At 42.4% G+C, this 19,347-nt stretch overlaps 1 protein-coding gene across 1 annotated transcript in view; it reads right to left on the bottom strand.

Annotated features, from left to right (window-relative positions):
• Positions 1–19,347, bottom strand: part of LOC126456507 (galactosylgalactosylxylosylprotein 3-beta-glucuronosyltransferase P-like) — a 216,155-nt gene that overhangs the window by 177,218 nt on the left and 19,590 nt on the right. The window contains exon 2 of the mRNA XM_050092257.1: positions 11,926–12,181. Coding sequence (XP_049948214.1) covers positions 11,926–12,181 — 256 coding nt within the window. The remainder of the gene's footprint in view (positions 1–11,925; positions 12,182–19,347) is intronic.

Raw genomic sequence — 19,347 nt, 5'->3', positions numbered from 1 at the left:
TTTTAGAGTTAATATTCACTACTGTAATAATCAAAGAGCTTTGATTAGTGAAACCATACTAGTTTATGGGTCACCATCATATTCTCCACCTATTAAGAAAAAATTGAAATACTACTGTTACTAAGGAAAGCTGCTACATGCAGAGGAGCTTAAACAGTGTATTTATGATATTGTTCACGTTTATTTGCGTTTTTCATGTCAGTGAAGATAGAAGCCCCTCATGTTCAATTTTAGTTCTGCACCGCATACAGTTACGTTTCAGTATTTGATTAAGTAATGCTCTTGAATGTGGGCGCCATTAGTATGAGCTTGGTGCAATATTGCTCCCCATAATTTATGGGTGTGTGTGTGTTTGTTATTGAAAACTGCTGCTACACACAGTACACAGCGCACTGTGACAGTTTCTATACTGTTTGCTATTCAAAGGAAAATCTCAACAAAATTAACTTCAATAACTAATATTCAGTTTTCTCAAATATATATATTTCCAAATTAATGTGCCTAATCGAGCTGGCGACCGTTCATTTTTTTCATTCATTTATGATTTCTCACTTTCGTTGACTCCCAAGATTAAAGCCCGTTTGGTTTTCTGTTATTTCACTAAAATCGAAATTATAGTCCGATACGTTTGTCCACTAGACACACACGCGGTCAAACTTCGAAATACTCTCAGAGGGTAACATTAGCGTGTTTACGGCACGTTAGTGTTACAGGTTTTCCAGGTATTTTTGGTTAGTAAATAAAACGAAATAAAAATGTTATTAGTAGGCACCAAAACAGCAAAGTAAACTTAATAAATTCTTTTCTGCTAGCAAAGACTTTAAGTAAAACCTATAGGAAGGAGTAAAAGAAATGTTGTTAAATTTTTGATACACAAAAGGAATTCGTAGAACCCGGCCAACTGATTCAATGCTGGTTTGTAGTGATAATCATAAGACTGTGACGGTTAATTCTGCCACTGATGTAAACTTCCAAAAATACATCTGTCACTGAGCTGTTAAAGAAGAAAACTAACCGCGCCATCTATTGGTTGTTTACTGTTCCACGAGACCATCTATTGGTTCTTTGGTATCCTGCGTCCTGATGACTAACGGGCTGAACTACTAACGAGGAAAACAGGGAAAATGCCATAACCCGATTTCCCAGAAACTTCGCTCGGAGTAATTACAAGTCAGAATAAACCAGTGCGTGTCTCGGCTTATCTAGAGATACACGGCCGTTTCTGAGAAAACGACAGTCATGTTTTTCTCGAGTGCCTTTCAACACCTAAGTACTTCACACGAATAGGTGTATCAGCAGCTACCGCCACTGTTTCACATTTTAGCGCCCCGTGTTCGAAACCCGATTGTTGTCTTTATTTTATTTTTAATTTTTTTTTCTTTGATCTACCCACGTCCGTAGAAGATTACTGCACGGAGTATAAAACATCAATTGAAGACCTAGTCTGAAAATGAGTCCGTGATCATATTTTGATACTTTATTTTACAGGCCCGTCTTGATCGAACAAACATTTACACTTCACTATTACCAGTTTCGGCTACTGCCATCTTCAGATCTGTTACAAGCAAAAATAGTGTGCAACCGACTAAGTTCAGTTTGCTGTTGCTAAATCTATAAAAGGCCTGGTACTACATAAGAAAGATAAAGAGTGTTTACATGAATAACCGCCGCGCGGCATTTGCCGAGTGGTCTGGGGCGCTGCAGGTCATGGACTGTGCGGCTGGTCCCGGCGGAGGTTCGAGTCCTCCCTCGGCATGGGTGTGTGTGTTTGTCCTTACGATAATTTAGGTTAATTGGTGTGTAAGCTTAGGGACTGACGACCTTAGCAGTTAAGTCCCATAAGATTTGACACACTTTTGAACACGATTAACAGCCGTATATATCAGCCATACATACCATAAAATATTCTGATGTTGCATCAACGTCAAACTAGATATGCAGGTACATAGTAAGTGCTGGTAATGGTCAGAATGCGTCTGGTATTTATACAAAAAGCTGAGACCAGCAGAGGGCACTATAGCTAGGGTAAATGATTAACCAGTATCTCAAATATAATGGTTAAACTGCATTGTCACTAATTAAAATTAGTTCACATGACACGACGAGCGTCTGACAATAAAACATGTACTGACATACTATACGTGGAATTAGATCCATACTTAAAATCCACGTAAAAAGAGCAAATATAAATATTGTGAAGCTCCTAGCCTGGCATAGTAAAACATACAACTGTGTAAAAGCCAGTATAAAAGGTTTAAGAGTAAAATCACATCTATAAAACGAAATCTTCCAGTGTGACAAAACAATTACCATAACCGTAAGCGTAAGGTAATTAACGAAACAGTGACTCTTAATTAAAAATTAAAGAATCCGTAGTCAATAATACATCCAGAGTGGGATCTCAGTAGTGGCACGTCGTGGACTCTCTGCGTGACGATCTTGTTTTCTGCGGCGCAACTTGCGGAGGAAGATCCAGTCTCCTCGTCGCTGGCGTCCGGCGCACACAAACGCCTGGAGTCGACGCTGCTCAAACCAATAGGTTTCTGAATACAAAGATTCCCGATTCTCGCGCAGTTTGTCAGCTACTGATGTGCGGATTAGCCGCGACAGCAGCTAAAACACCTACTTGGGCATCATCATTTGTTGCAGGTCTTGGTTGACGTTTCACGTGTGGCTGAACACTTCCTGTTTCCTTAAATAACGTAACTATCCGGCGAATGGTCCGGACTCTTGGATGATGTCATCCAGGATACAGAGCAGCACACATAGCACACGCCCGTTGAGCATTTTGATCACAATAGCCATACATCAACACGATATCGACCTTTTCCGCAATTGGTAAACGGTCCATTTTAACACGGGTAATGTATCACGAAGCAAATAACGTCCGCACTGGCGGAATGTTACGTGATGCCACGTACCTATACGTTTGTGACTATTACAGCGCCATCTATCACAAAGCGAACAAAGTGATCCAACTAAAAAATTCATATTTCTTTACGTACTACACGAATTTGTAAAAAAATGGGGGTTCGTATTTATAAAAACGCAGCTGATATCCGTTTGACCTATGGCAGCGCCATCTAGCGGGCCAACCATAGCGCCATCTGGTTTCTTCCTTCAAGCTAGACAAGTTTCGTTCTTTTTAGTTTTTTGGTTTGATGCTTATTTCTTGAGATATTTGGCCCGGTCACTATCAATGGACCACCGTGTATACAGATAAGCCGGCGCATGTGTTTACCTGTTTTGCCGCTCTTCCACTGAGTTTCTGGGAAATCGGTTCAAATGGTTCAAATGGCTCTGAGCACAATGGGGCGTAACATCTGAGGTCTTCAGTCCCCTAGAACGTAGAACTACTTAAACCTAACCAACCTAAGAACATCACACACATTCATGCCCGAGGCAGGATTCGAACCTGCGATCGTAGCTGTCGCGCGGTTCCAGACTGAAGCGCCTAGAACCACTCGGCCATTCCGGCCGGCTCTGGGAAATCGGGCGATGGCACTTAGCGTTCTTTCCTTGTAAGCTGAGCTGACGATTTTAGATTAAACGTTGAGTCACTATACCTTTTTGCGTGATTCTATTCTGATTAAATAAATTGTAACACCTCAAATGCGCATAAAATACCTTCTGTACCATCCTAAACTTTCGCCATTTAATATCCGTTGATAACTTGTACTGAAACTGATTCTGAAGCTGTAAGCTGTATCACAGAAACAATTTTTAATAGGTAATCGATGTAATAGCGTATTTATTTCTGACTGTATATAATTGATTGTAATTATAATGAAAACATTGTAAATTGCTGGGTAATAGCCAAGGGAACGTTATTTCAGTGTATCGATAGCAACGACGAAATGGTAGTACCTGCGTCGTTGTTTGTCTTTGCGTATGGAGAGTCTCTGTCGCGCCGTGAGCAGAGAGGAGGCAGAGCAGCTTGAGTCATGAAAGAGTGCGGAAGTGGTCGTTGGGCGCTCCCGCCGACGCTTTGTGCAGCTATTCCCGCGGCAGCGCAGACGCGCCTGATTCGTTAACCCGCGGGCATTGAGAGCACGGTAGGACTGGATTGGCGGAGGAAGCCGCAATTCTAACTGTTGCCTGTCCTGTAGTTGTCCGTCGCTCTGGACACGACTCGGGCTTCTCGTCGAACGGCAACAGCAGCAACAATGGCAGCTCAGCATTGTCGTCGGCTACATTCTTCGTGTCCGCACACCGACAACTGTCAAGTGACAGATATAGTACTGTAGAGGCTTTGCCCAGTTGATTTCGTCCAGAAAGTTTGAATTACTTGAATAATAACTTGCAATAATTAAAACTTGTAGGGCACCTGTGTTGTCATTGTCTTGAGACACTATTACCAAGCAGGGTCCCTTCTCCTTTCCATGCAATCACCGAGTGTCGTAAGGATATGAAAACTGATTAACTGTTTACTGCCAGTTTTCTGTGTTTACTAATGACCAGATTCAGTCTTTCTGCCTCAGTAAGTGTTCGTTCTTGTATTGCATAACAGAGGCTAAACAAATTTGCAAATTTTAGTATTAACTTCATTAACTTAAAGTAACGTAAAATTTCGTTGGCAAAACTGACAACTAAAGATACAGCACAAATTAAGAGTGCGCAATTTCATTTATTCTGTATTTAACTTAGCGAGTGACTTCTCCTGGCTTGGTATGTATTTTATTGTTTTTATTTTAAAAGTAAAATCAGTTGCTCATTTGCTTCAAGTAAATTCAATTCAATCTTTCAATAATTAAAAGTAGATTCCCTGCACCTTTCTAAATTTTGCATTACGTTACACTGAGGTTACTGAAAGCTATTTTTTTACATAACAACGTTTAAGTTAAGCCACTCATTTATTTTACCAGTAACTCTATTTACTTTCACTTTCAAAATGGAGTATTTCAGAATAAATAAACGCAGACTCAGTGCTTTCTGATTCATTTATTTTCTCGTGAACTTTTGTGCTTTAGAAAAGCGTGACAACCTTCTGTTGCCAGGCCAGTGACTATTTGCTTAAATTTCTTTGCCATTAACTTTCTCAAGATTCTGGAAATTCATTGCCATACCGAGCTGGCGACCGTTTTATTATTACCTTCGTATCTAATCAGCGTTTTCTTTGTCTTTGTATATCATTGATTTTTGTAGTAAGTATTACATGGTACCCTTTCCCCCCCACACCCCCCCAGTGCGATTCGTGAACGATTGCACTATATCCTACCCATTTTAAAATTATCATCAGTATCTAGCTTAAGTGTAGAATAGATTCTTCTTTTAGAAGAGTCTTTTGTAGATTTTCCTTCAACTAACCGGTGTTATTTTCCTTCGGTAACGATAGCTTTATTCACTGTAAAATTTCATTATGCATATTCGATCACGGTCATTTATATAGCAATCCAGTAGGCGGATTAGGGAGGTGAAGGTTACAAAATCCTATACGCTATTCGAAGCTATCCACAAGTTCCTTTGAACACCCTGTGATAATTCGTCTATAGTTTTGGAGATGAGCGTGTTCAAACAGAAAAACAGACAGGACGGTTTACAGTTTCATCAATAGTATACACTGATAAGCCAAAACATTATGTTGAACGCCACCTGGTGACGTTGTGGGCACGTGACGTGGTAACAAGATTATGTAAGCGGAGCAGACACGGACAGGGAAAGGGGACACCCTAACGAAGATATCGGCTACAAATGGGGAAATTCATTGAGATAAGCGACTTTGACAAAGGACATTATTATTATGCAGAGCCTTTGAACCAGTATCTCGAAAACGGCGTAGCTGGTCGAATTTTCTCGTGCTACTGTCGTCAGAATCTATAGAAAGAGGTAGAGGGGCAGTGAAACTACCACTAGGCGCTAAGTGATTGAACGTCAACGACTTTTCACAGAATCTAGGGTTTGGAGACTTGTCTGCTCTGTAAAATAAGATAGATGGTGATCTATCTTACCTCCATAGCGATTCTGGTCGTATGTGAAGTATGTTAGTGGCAACAAACAATCAATGCCTTCTCTGCACGATAGCAATGGAAATACCAACGAAGACAGTGCTACCAAAGCAGAGTTACTAAACACAGCCTTCCGAAATGCCTTCACAAAAGAAAACTAAGTAAATATTCCAGAATTCGAATCGAGAACAGCTAGAGTAACGAAGAAGTAAATATCCTCGGAGTAGTGAAGCAACTTAAATCACTTAATAAAAGCAAGGCTTCTGGTCCAGACTGTATACCAATTAGGTTCTTTTCGGAGTATGCTTATGCATAGCTCCATACTTAACAATCATATACAACCGTTCGCTCGACGAAAGATCCGTACCCAAAGACTGGAAAGTTGCACAGGTCACACCAATACTCAAGAAAGGTAGTAGGAGTAATCCACTAAATAACAGGCCCATATCGTTAACGTCGATATGCACCAGGATTTTAGAACATATATTGTGTTCAAACATAATGAATTACCTCGCAGAAAACGGTTTACTGACACACAGTCTACATGGGTTTAGAAAACATCGTTCCTGTGAAACACAACTAGCTCTTTAATCACATGAAGTGCTGAGTACTACTGACAAGGGATTTCAGATCGATTCCGTATTTCTGGATTTCCAGAAGGCTTTTGACACTGTACCACACAAGCGGCTCGTATTGAAATTGCGTGCTTATGGAATATCGTCTCAGTTATGTGACTGGATTTGTTATTTCCTGTCAGAGAGGTCACAGTTCGTAGTAACTGACGGAAAGTCATCGAGTAAAACAGAAGTGATTTTTGGCGTTCCCCAAGTTAATGTTATAGGCCCTTTGCTGTTACTTATCTATATAAACGATTTGGGAGACAATCTGAGTAGCCGTCTTCGGTTGCTTGCAGATGACGCTGTCGTTTATCGACTAATAAAGTCATCAGAAGGTCAAAACAAACTGAAAAACGATTTAGAAAGAATATCTGAATGTGCGAAAAGTGGCAGTTGACCCTGAATAACGAAAAGTGTGAGGTCATCCACATGAGTGCTAAAAGGAACTCGTTAAACTTCGGTTACACGATAATTCAGTCTAATCTAAAATCTGTAAATTCAACAAAATACCTAGGTATTACAGTTACGAACAACTTAAACTGGAAGGAACACATAGAAAAAGTTGTGGGGAAGGCTAACCAAATACTGCGTTTTATTGGCAGGACACTTAGAAAATGTAACAGACCTACTAAGGAAACTGCCTACACTACGCTTGTCCGTCCTCTTTTAGAATACTGCTGCGCGGTGTGGGATCCTTACCAGATAGGACTGACGGAGTACATCGATAAAGTTCAAAGAAAGGCAGCAAGTTTTGTATTATCGTCAAATATGGGAGAGAGTGTCACAGAAATAATACAGGATTTGGGCTGGAAATCGTTAAAAGAAAGGCGTTTTTCGTTGCGACGGAATTTTCTCACGAAATTCCAATCACCAACTTTCTCCACCGAATGCGAAAATATTTTGTTCACACCGATCTACATAGGGAGGAATGACCACCACGATAAAATAAGGGAAATCAGAGCTCGTATGGAAAAATGTAGGTGTTCATTCTTTCCGCGCGCTATACGAGATTGGAATAATAGAGAATTGTGAAGGTGGTTCAATGAACCCTCTGCCAGGCACTTAAATGTGATTTGGAGAGTATCCATGTAGATGTAGATGTAGATGAACTCCACAGCAGAGCATCCCTACGTGCTGACATGTTGACCCAACATCGTCAATTGCGATTGCAGTGGACACTGTACCATCGAGATTTGGCCATTGATCGATGGAAACGTATCGATTCTTCAGATAAATCACATTTTTGATACACTAGGTCGACGATCGTCTCCACAAACGTCAGCGCACCACGGACGCAGGCTGGTGGGAGCAGTATAGGAGGCATTGTCCTGCACTTGCATGGGACCTGTTGTAGTAATGGAAGACACGGTGATAGCTGCGAACCACCTGCGTCCCTTCATGCTTAATGTCTTCACCGTCGGCGATTCATCTTTCAGCGATATAATTGTCCGTATCTCGAAGCCAGATACGTGCTATTGTGGTTTGAGGAGCACTACAGTGAACTCATGTTGGTGTCTTGGCGACAAAATTCGCCTGATGTAAATCCAATGGGACCCATCCGCGTCGCTATTGCGCGCCATCACCGAGTATGCAAATCAGCGCCCCGTTATATACGCGAATTTCATGAATGGTGCGTAGACGTCTAGTGCCGCATACCTGCACAAACCTTACAAGAAAAGGTCGGATCCCACAGGGGAATGTTATGGGACCTTTTTTTTCTCAATATATATAAATGACCTAGTAGATAGTGTTGCGAATTTCGATGCGACTTTTCGCGGATGATGCTGTAGTATGCAGAGAAGTTGGAGCATTAGAAAGTTGCAGCGAAATGCAGGAAGATCTTCAGGGGATAGCCACTTGGTACAGGGAGTGGCAACTGACCCTTAACATAGACAAATTTAATGTATTGCGAATACATAGAAAGAAGGATCCTTTATTGTATGATTATATGATAGCGAAACAAACATTGCAAGCAGTTACTTCTGTAAAATACGGAACAATTTGAAGTGGAATGATCATATAAAATTAATTGTTGGTAAGGCGGGAGTGAGATTGAGATTCATTGGGAGAGTCCTTAGAAAATGTAGTCCATCAACAAAGGAGGTGGCTTGCAAAACACTCGTTCGACCTATACTTGAGTATTGCTCATTAGTGTGGGATCCGTACCAGGTCGGGTTGACAGAGGAGATAGAGAAGATCCAAAGAAGAGCGGCGCGTTTCGTCACAGGGTTACTTGGTAAGCGTGATAGCGTTACAGAGATGTTTAGCAAACTCAAGTGGCAGACTCTGCATCGCGGTGTAGCTTGCCGTCCAGGTTTCGAGAGGGTGCGTTTCTGGATGAGGTATCGAATATATTGCTTCCCCCTACTTATACCTCCCGAGGAGATCACGAAAGTAAAGTTAAAGGGATTCGAGCGCGCACGGAGGCTTTCCGGCAGTAGTTCTTCCTGCGAACCATACGCGACTGGAACAGGAAGGGGAGGTAATGACAGTGGCACGTAAAGTGCCCTCTGCCACACACCCTTGGGTGGCTTGCGAGGTATAAATGTAGATGTAGATGTAGATGTAGATACGAGAATCAGTGATGTATTTCGTTCCAAAGACGGACAAACAAGCTGTTAAGTAGGTGGTCATAATGATTTGGCTCATCAGTGTAGAAGTTGACAGTTCAGAGGCGTGATAGAAGTAAGACTGTTGTAAGTAATCTACGCTGTTTGCATGCGTGGTACGAATGCCGGACATTTGCCACGTTGGACATTTACCACGCCGGACATTTGTCACACTTGCTCCTTCGCCAGGTAGCGATCCCTCAGGCAAGAGACACCCTTCCTCGTACTTCTTCTGTCCGCTTTCAAACTGCCGACTCCACATCTTACTCGATGCAACCAGTACGTAAGGGCGTAAGGGACCTTCTTCTTCGACATCTTGGCTAAATACAGGGCTTCTTTTCCGAAATCGAAATATTTATAACTTTTGGGAAAGGAAAACAATACCGACGATTATGTCAGTATGTAATTAGTTCAACCAAATATAAATATAGATTCCCCTGTCTGTACGGTACCTTGCTTTCACGCTTACTGATTGCGATAGAAACAGTCCATCGCCATGGGAGCAACAAGAAAGGAACGATGTAAAGAGAATGCGAATTTACGCTAATCATTTCTTTTTGATCACTGGATTTGTGGTTACTTTAATTACTACAACTGCGTGCCCGAAAGATAACAAGGAAAGAAGAAATGGGTATGTGAATGTTTGAAAAGAAGAACGACATACTCCATATTAATTTACTCTCTAAAATGCGATATCCCTTGCAGTGAAACATTAGTCAATAAAGTGCAAGGGGACGATGTTCAAAACATTACTGAAAATACGTTCACTAAATAGAGATAAGAACATCTATGATTGACATGTCATCTAAAGTCGACGTACGTTTTTAAAATGTTAGAAATAAGGAAATGAAGTAATACAGAACGCTATGCTTGTAACGTACGGCCGGCCGCGGTGGTCTAGCGGTTCTAGGCGCTCAGTCCGGAACCGCGCGACTGCTACGGTCGCAGGTTCGAATCCTGCCTCGGGCATGGATGTGTGTGATGTCCTTAGGTTAGTTAGGTTTAAATAGTTCGAAGTTCTAGGGGACTGATGACCACAGATGTTTAGTCCCATAGTGCTCAGAGCCATTTGAACCATTTTGTAACGTACGTTTTTGTTCTACATTGTTTAGCTCTGGTATTTACAGGATCACAGAGAAAGCATCCTAGGTTTTGGAGGGAAAAGCCGTAATTGTAATGATCTGCACTACAACAGAAACAAGAAGCACAATTTAAGGAAAATAATGTAATGTGTGTTTCAGCTCACAAGCTACATTGAAGTAGATAGTTCACGTGAATTGGTATGGGCAGAGGTTATATCCGACAACCAGAATAAATTAATAACTGGCTCCTTTTACCGACCCCCGGTCTGAGATGAAACAACCGCTGAACAGTTCAAAGAGAACTTGAGTCTCATCACAAATATGTAGCCTACTCTTACAATTATAGTTGGCAGTGACCTCAATCTACCTTCCATATGTTGACCAAAAATACATTTTCAGACCCTGTTGTAGATAGAAAGCCGGCCGAAGTGGCCGTGCGGTTAAAGGCGCTGCAGTCTGGAACCGCAAGACCGCTACGGTCGCAGGTTCGAATCCTGCCTCGGGCATGGATGTTTGTGATGTCCTTAGGTTAGTTAGGTTTAACTAGTTCTAAGTTCTAGGGGACTAATGACCTCAGCAGTTGAGTCCCATAGCGCTCAGAGCCATTTTTTGTAGATAGAAAACAACTTCTGTAATTGTTGTAAATGCTTTTTTTAAGATTATTTTGAACAATTAGTTCACGAAGCGATTCAGATTGTAAATGGTTGCCGGCCATGGTGGCCGAGCGGTTCTAGGCGCTACAGTCTGGAACCGCACCACCGCTATGGTCGCAGATTCGAATCCTGCCTCGGGCCTGTATGTGTGTGAGAGCCTTAGGTTGGTTAGGTTTAAGTAGTTCTATGTTCTAGGGGACTGATGACCTCAGAAGTTAAGTCCCATAGTGCTCAGAGCCATTTGAACCATTTTTTGTAAATGATTACGAAAACACACTTGACCTCTTAGCCACAAATAATCCTGAGCATCACGACGGATACAGGGATTAGTGAACACACAGTCATAGCGAGGCTCAATTCCGCAACAAAAAAATTCACCAAAACAAAACGCGAAATATATCTATTTATAAGAGCAACCAAAAATTCGGTTGACGTCTTTCTAAGAGACAGTCTCCAATCCTCCCAAACTATGTAAGTGAAGACCATATGTGGCTTAAGTTCAAAGAGATAGTATTACCAGCACATGAGAGATTCATACCAAATAAATTAATAAGAGACGGAACTGATCCCTCATGGCACACAAAACACGACAGAAAGCTGCTGCAGGAGCACCGAAAAAGACAAGTATAATTTAGACGAACGCAAAATCTCCCAGATTGGCGAAGTTTTACTGAGGCTCCAAATTTGGTGTGGATTTCAATGCGAGATGCATTTAATAGTTTCCACAACGAAACTCTCTCCAGAAATGTGGCGGAAAATCCAAAGAGATTCTGGTTCTATGTTAAGTAAACCAGTGGACAGGCTCAGTAAGCGGTGAGGAGGAGGAGGAGGAGGAGGAGGAGGAGGAGGAGGAGGAGGAGGGTGAGACAAGGGACCCAACCCTTCGGAGCAGGTAAAATCTTGGCAAATGTCCGGCGTGGCAAATGTCCGCACGCCCGTGGTACAGGTGCACGCACGGCCACTAGCTATCAGTCGTGTGACGGCCAGCCGCGGAGGCGCTGTGGCCCCTGCCTGCCTACCTGCAGGGCCTCCCCGCTCCATCCTGAGCAGTAGTAGGCGAGCAGCAGCAGCAGCGACAGCAGGGCGGCGGTGAGCAGCCAGCAGGGGGGCAGCCGGAGGACGACCCGCGGCTGCTGGCTGTGGGGGCCGGTGGCGTCCATGGCGGCGACTGCCACTGCGCTGCCCACAGCTACACGCGCCGCGCCGGCGCGACTCCCTGCCTCCTTATCACATGCCGCGCCGCGCGTGTATCTGCACAGCGACGTCTGCGCACATCTGTTATAAAAATAAGAAAATCAGCGTAGTTGCGATTAGATCTCAAGCACCGAGCGTTCCGTATAAACATGACCATTTACATGAGTAGTTCATCCATCTCGGGAATCTACAGGGTGTTACAAAAATATACGGCCAAACTTTCAGGAAACATTCCTCGCACACAAATAAAGAAATGATGTTATGTGGACATGTGTCCGGGAACGCTTAATTTCCATGTTGGAGCTCATTTTAGTTTCGTCAGTATGTACTGTACTTCCTCGATTCACCGCCAGTTTGCCCAATTGAAGGAAGGTATTGTTGACTTCGGTGCTTGTGTTGACATGCGTCTCATTGCTCTACAGTACTAGCATCAAGCACATCAGTACGTAGCATCAACAGGTTAGTGTTCAGCACGAATGTGGTTTTGCAGTCAGTGCTGTTTACAAATGCGGAGTTGGCAAATGCCTATTTGATGTATGGATTAGCATGGGGCAATAGCCGTCGCGCGGTACGTTTGTATCGAGACAGATTTCCAGAACGAAGGTGTCCCGACAAGAAGACATTCGAAGCAATTGATCGGCGTCTTAGGGAGCACGGAACATTCCAGCCTATGACTCGCGACTGGGGAAGACCTAGAACGACGAGGACACCTGCAATGGACGAGGCAATTGTTCTTGCAGTTGACGATAACCCGAATGTCAGCGTCAGAGAAGTTGCTGCTGTACAAGGTAATGTTGACCACGTCACTGTATGGAGAGTGCTACGGGAGAATCAGTTGTTTCCGTAGTACGTACAGCGTGTGCAGGCACTATCAGCAGCTGATTGGCTGCGAATGGTTCATCCAACAATGTTTCAATCCTCATTTCAGTGCAAATGTTCTCTTTACGGATGAGGCTTCATTCCAACGTGATCAAATTGTAAATTTTCACAATCAACATGTGTGGGCTGACGAGAATCCTCACGCAATTGTGCAATCACGTCATCAACACGGATTTTCTGTGATCATTTGGGCAGGCATTGTTGGTGATGTCTTGATTGGGCCCCATGTTCTTCCACCTACGCTCAATGGAGCACGTTATCGTGATTTCATACGGGATATTCTACCTGTGCTGCTAGAACATGTGGCTTTACAAGTGCGACACAACATGTGGTTCATGCACGATGGAGCTCCTGCACATTTCAGTCAAAGTGTTCATACGCTTCTCAACAACAGATTGGGTGACCGATGGGTTGGTAGAGGCGGACCAATTCCATGGCCTCCACGCTCTCCTGACCTCAACCCTCTTGACTTTCATTTATGGGGGCATTTCAAATCTCTTGTCTACGCAACCCCGGTAACAAATGTAGAGACTCTTCGTGCTCGTATTTTGTGACCGCTATGATAGAATACACCATTCTCCAGGGCTGCATCAGTGCATCAGGTATTCCATACGATGGAGGGTGGATGCATGTATCCTCGCTAACGGAGGCCATTTTGGACATTTCCTATAACAAAGTGTTTGAAGTCACGCTGGTACGTTCTGTTGCTGTGTGTTTCCATTCCATGATTAATGTGATTTGAAGAGAAGTAATAAAATGAGCTCTAACATGGAAAGTAAGCGTTTCCAGACACATGTCCACATAACATATTTTCTTTCTTTGTGTGTGAGGAATGTTTCCTGAAAGTTTGGCCGTACCTTTTTGTAACACCCTGTATAATTTCATCCACTTTTGCCTGCTGTCGATATCCATACTGGCAAGGTATTAAAATATGTGACGTTAATGCTTCGACCATAAATATAATAGACTGGCCCTGACGTCATTTTCGTGGCTCCAACATCTCTGGGCTAAAGTCACGTGAATGTTGGCAAAACATGGTTGTTTCGTGTTGCGCTTATGGCTGTACTCAGCGTTTTGTAGGGGGAAATGGCATTACATTTCACGTCTAAGTGTTTCTATGATAGTGCAGATGCGTTTATTGAAATCTGCTGAAGTGACTTTTATATGTTTTTTACTCTTGAAATAGAGTATCACGTAAATTAAAGTGTTGAAAGTGATGCCCGTAAAGTCAGACTCATATTACATTTTGGAAAGTATCTGTGATAATTCGGTTACAGAAGTAAGTATAATTGTTTCTCGTTCTTATTCATGGGTTCCCTAAGGATGAAAACCGAAGGCACCTTTGGATACAGGCCCTGAGACGGAAAAACTTTAAGCCATCTGTACATACGCGTCTTTTTGTATATACAAGTGAGATTATAATAAGGTAAGAGCACCTATAGTCGACACATGAAGATAATTTTTTTCTACCTTCTAATACTATTAAATAAATGTAGGCTCCAAAATTATTTTCTGAAACTTCTAAGTCTCACCTTTTATGTAAAATATCATTTTTTTAAACTGATAGTTTAAACTTTTGTAAAAATATTAGGAACTGAACCTCTGAAGTACACCTAAAACTGATACTCTAAAATGGACCTGCTCCTAAAGTCGACAATTTTGGCACCTATAGTTGACATAATTCCCATATCCAATTTTCTTTTATAAGTAACTAGAGCTGAAAACGCGGCCAATCAAATGCTTAAAGTTTTGACACGAGCCCACTCTCACTGTTTAAAAGAATTTTAACGACATTTTACTTTAATTGATACTTTGTAGTAATTTCGTCCCGCTGCCCACCGGAGGGGCGTTCGATGTATTTGTTACATTTTATAAATTGTACTGTCAACAAATTCAATCAAATGTAGTTCTGACATAATTTTTCGCAAATAAAAAAGTAATTTTTGTTGGAAGCGTTTGGCAGTCAATTGAAAAATGTGGGTAAAATACGATATAAACATAGGATGGCAAACCGCTGATTTGAAATCCCGCCACGTTTTGCTAAGAGTCACGTGGTTTATGTTGGAGCCACACCAGCCCAATAGCTTCTGCGCAGCAAGGCCAGTCTACTAGTATCTATGGTCGAAGCGTAAATGGCCGTATCTTTTGACTGCATTGACGTAGACGCCTAAGTATTTTACACTGCAAGGGACTGTGAACCTTGCAAGAGAAAGTCCCTATCACACCCCTCCAGATTTGGTGGTACGAGAACCCAGTGCACAGCAGATGAAGCATGAAAACATAAAAAAGTGTACTGGACGGTGAAAAAATGCATAATAGAAACAGTGAACGGTCCAAGAAGAAGAAGTACAATACAGAGCAACGTGCAAAAGCAATGGCGGCGTGGATAAGTGGTTACAGTGTTGGATTGCAGTGCAGGCCAGCTGTGTTCAAAGCTTCCTTACGCCAATTCCTTTTCCATTGTTCGCTTTATTCAAATTTGTGTCTGTGTCGTGGTGTAACATTCGTTTGCAACAGCGAGGTTTCAGGTAAGGACCTATAACGACAGTTGATTCTGCACGACTACTCGTTTAGCAGCCGAAAGGAATTGGCTTTCGAATGGGAGCGGCAAACGTTTGACGATAAGGTGATAAGTCAACAGAATCCTCCACCAGGAAAAACATCTGCTGCGTCATACACGGCCTTGGTGACAGTACCTGTGTCATATGACAGGAATCTCTTATCGACGCACCTAATTTTTATGACTGGTAAGTGCGTGAGATATGCCTCGTTGCCTGATTTAGGTGTTCATATGAATGTGAATGTGGTCACTTCGAAATAAACGACGAAAACATAACAGTTTGTCACAGAAGCTGCAGCAATTGAACGCAACAGTTTCACAGTCACCCAGTTTTTTCTGTGCTCTGTCAAAACATACGAGGGTTGGAACTTTAGAAGTGGCAACTATTTATTTACATAGATTTTTGGACAACATGGTTGTGGAGCTGATTTATTTACATTGATTTTTGGACAACATGGTTGCGGAGATGAAGCAGCGGTTAGTATGGTAGTAAATTATTCAAAAACAGTCTTAATCGCATTTATTATTATTATTATACCGCCAACCGGTTTCAAACCGACGTAGGGGTCATCTTCTGGGCGTTTACACCATTGGTCGACTACTACTGATGTCACTCCTGGCTACATAAGTTTCCTGCCGTTATGTAGACAGGAGTGACACCACCAGCAGTCGGCCAATGATGTAAACGCCCAGAACATGACCCCTTCGTCAGGTTGAAACCGGTTGGCGGTATAATAATTGTAAATGCGATTAAGACTGTTTTTGATTAATTAATTAATAAATTATTTATTTACAGCTTGCAAAAAATAGATACGTGTTTCAAAGTTTTACTGACCTTCAAAGTAGTCACCAGCATTGTGTATAGCCCGTTGCCAGCGATGTGGAAGTCGTGGGACACTCTCAGCAGTGCCAGTTGTGTTGACAGTTCAAGTCGCGCGGTCTATATCCCGACGAATTTGTAGCAATGCTGAAGTGAATGCCGTGAAGTGTTTCCTTCAGTTTAGAAATCAAGTTGAACTTACGAGGGCTTAAGTCAGGAGAGTGCAGTAGGTGGTACGGCACTTAGCAGCCCCATCAGTCAAACAAATCAGTAACAGCTTGCACTATACGTGCTTGAGCATTGTCCTGCAAAATGATGGTCAGGTCCTGCAGAAAGTGTCATCTCTTCTGTTTCTAAGCTGGTTGTACGTTGTTTTCCAAAAATGAACAGCACAGAGACAGAACTAATGACACTTCCTGCAGGACCTGACCATCACTTTGCAGGACAATGCTCAAGCACGTACAGTGCGAGCTGTGACTGATTTGTTTGACTGAAGGGGCTGCTAAGTGCGGTACCACCTACTTCACTCCCCTGACTGAAGCCCTCGTGAGTTCAACTCTATTTCTACACTGAAGGAAACACTTCACGGCATTCGCTTCAGAACTGCTACAAATTCGTCGGGCAATAGACCGCGCCACTCGAACTGTCAACACAAGTGGCGCTGCTAAGAGTATCCTACGACTTCCACATCGCTGGCAACGGGTTATACACGATGCTGGTGACTACTTTGAAGGTCAGTAAAACTTTGAAACACGTATCTATTTTGTACAAGCTGTAAATAAATAGTTGCCACTATTAAAGTTCCAACCTTCGTGTGCTTTTAACGTTTTTGAAGTTACGTTCCCTTTTGGAAGTCTTGACTCCTGAATTCCTTTGTTGTAACGTAGTTCACGCCCGTTTATGTGTCGTTTTCATTTCAGCGAGACATCTACGTGTTATCTCTTTTCATTACATTTATCTGTGACGGTAACCCACTCTTACCACTTCACAGCTCCCTCGTGCCATTTTTTTTTTTTTTTTTTTTTTTTTTGTCAAAATGATGAACTTTCCATCTGGTCACTGAAATGTTTGCTCCCTTTCTGTAGCCTTAACAGTTGTCGAGACTACAGAAACGGAACAAACATTTCAGTAACCGGTCTGAAAGCTGACGACCTCTCAACTGATTCAGTGTCTTCCTCCAGTCGAGGCCGACCGGAGTGGCCGAGCGGTTATAGGCGCTACAGTATGGAACCGCGCGACCGCTACGGTCGCAGGTTGGAATTCTGTCTCGCGCATGGATGTGTGTAATGTCCTTAGGTTAGTTAGGTTTAAGTAGTTGTAAGTTCTAGGGGACTGATGACCTCAGAAGTTATGTCCCATAGTGCTCAGAGCCATTTGAACCTCCAGTCAACCTGGTGCGGCCGGCCGCGGTGGTCCCGCGGTTCTAGTCGCGCAGTCCGGAACCGCGCGACTGCTACGGTCGCAGGTTCGAATCCTGCCTCGGGCATGGATGTGTGTGATGTACTTAGGTTAGTTAGGTTTAAGTAGTTCTAAGTTCTAGGGGACTGATGACCACAGCTGTTAAGTCCCATAGTGCTCAGAGCCATTTGAACCATTTTTTTCAACCTGGTGCGAATTCTAAACACTCGAGCGGTGCTTAACAATGAGTCGCTCTAACATCGGACATGCCGTGTCCCTTACGGATGAACCATAATTTCCAAAAATTCCCTGAATTTACTGAAGTCGACCATTCGCCTAACCTACCACAATCTTAACATGTTCGTTCAACTTAATATCGCCTTTCAACGTTACGTCCAGATATTTAAAGGATGTGACTGTGTCAAGCAGGACACTACTAATGCTGTATCCGAACGTTACAGGGTTGTTTTACCATTAATCCTCATTAACTTACATTTTTCTACATTTACAGCTATCTATCATTCATCACATCAACAAGAAATTTTGTACGGGTTATCTTGCACCTTCCTACAACCACTTCAGCACCTTTCTGCACACGATAGTATCGCCAGCAAACAACCGCAGATTGCTGCCCTCCCTGTCCGCGATATCATATATATATATATAAAATCACTAACAGCGGTCCTATCACACTTCCCTGCGGCACTTCTGATCATACACTTGTCTCACAAGAGGACCCCGCCTATTCGTCGTCACCGATTTCATCCAGATTTGTAGTGTATGCGGGGCTTTGTCAGAAATGAAAGCGACAAAAGTGGAAGCTATGAATGGCCAAGGGTTTAGAAAGAAAAGTATTTCTGGTGTGGGCCGGCCGAGGCATGAGTTATTTATGTTAGCACAGATTCCATGTAACGTATGCCGCAGCGGACGGAGCACAGAACAGTAATTCAAAGGTCCTGTGGTCGACTCCCTACGCAAAATCTGTTTTTATTTCAAAAGTTTTCGTTACTCACACCGAAAATGAACCGAACTAATGCTCAATATACTGTACTTTCTAATAGGTATTTTCGTAAAAGTCATGAAAAGTAAAGGGAAAGGAAATTTTACAATAGCTCATAAACTTTTAAGAAGAGATTATAAGGTGTAAACGAGAACTTCATGCATAAAATTAGATTCTTTTATTGTTTTGCAGTTGATTATTTATACGTGCTGGGATAATATTCTTCGTAAAAACAGGGGAAACTCTAATTTTCTCCACAGCTTGCACACATTATAATCACCGGATTTTCACACTCACATGGTTGTTTTAAGGGGGGTAGGACGTGAAACGGGCCGACTTAGAGCAGGAGAGGCACCACAGGACATTTTAATTTACACTGTCTATACTTTTATAAATAAATTCATTCAACTTTGTTAGCATGACCGGGAAGGATTCAGGATTCACACTCATAGCAAAGGAAGTTCAAAAACATAACAAAACAAATATTTTTTACATGTGAAATTTCATCATTTTTTTCACTTGGTATTGGCTGCATTTGTTGCTGTTAAAAACTGTGGTAAAAATTGAGATAATTAACTATGAAATTCGAG

The sequence above is a fragment of the Schistocerca serialis genome, chromosome 2, assembly GCF_023864345.2.
Source record: "Schistocerca serialis cubense isolate TAMUIC-IGC-003099 chromosome 2, iqSchSeri2.2, whole genome shotgun sequence".
NCBI classification, from domain to species: Eukaryota; Metazoa; Arthropoda; class Insecta; order Orthoptera; family Acrididae; genus Schistocerca; species Schistocerca serialis.
This window is presented reverse-complemented; position numbering and strand designations above follow the sequence as displayed.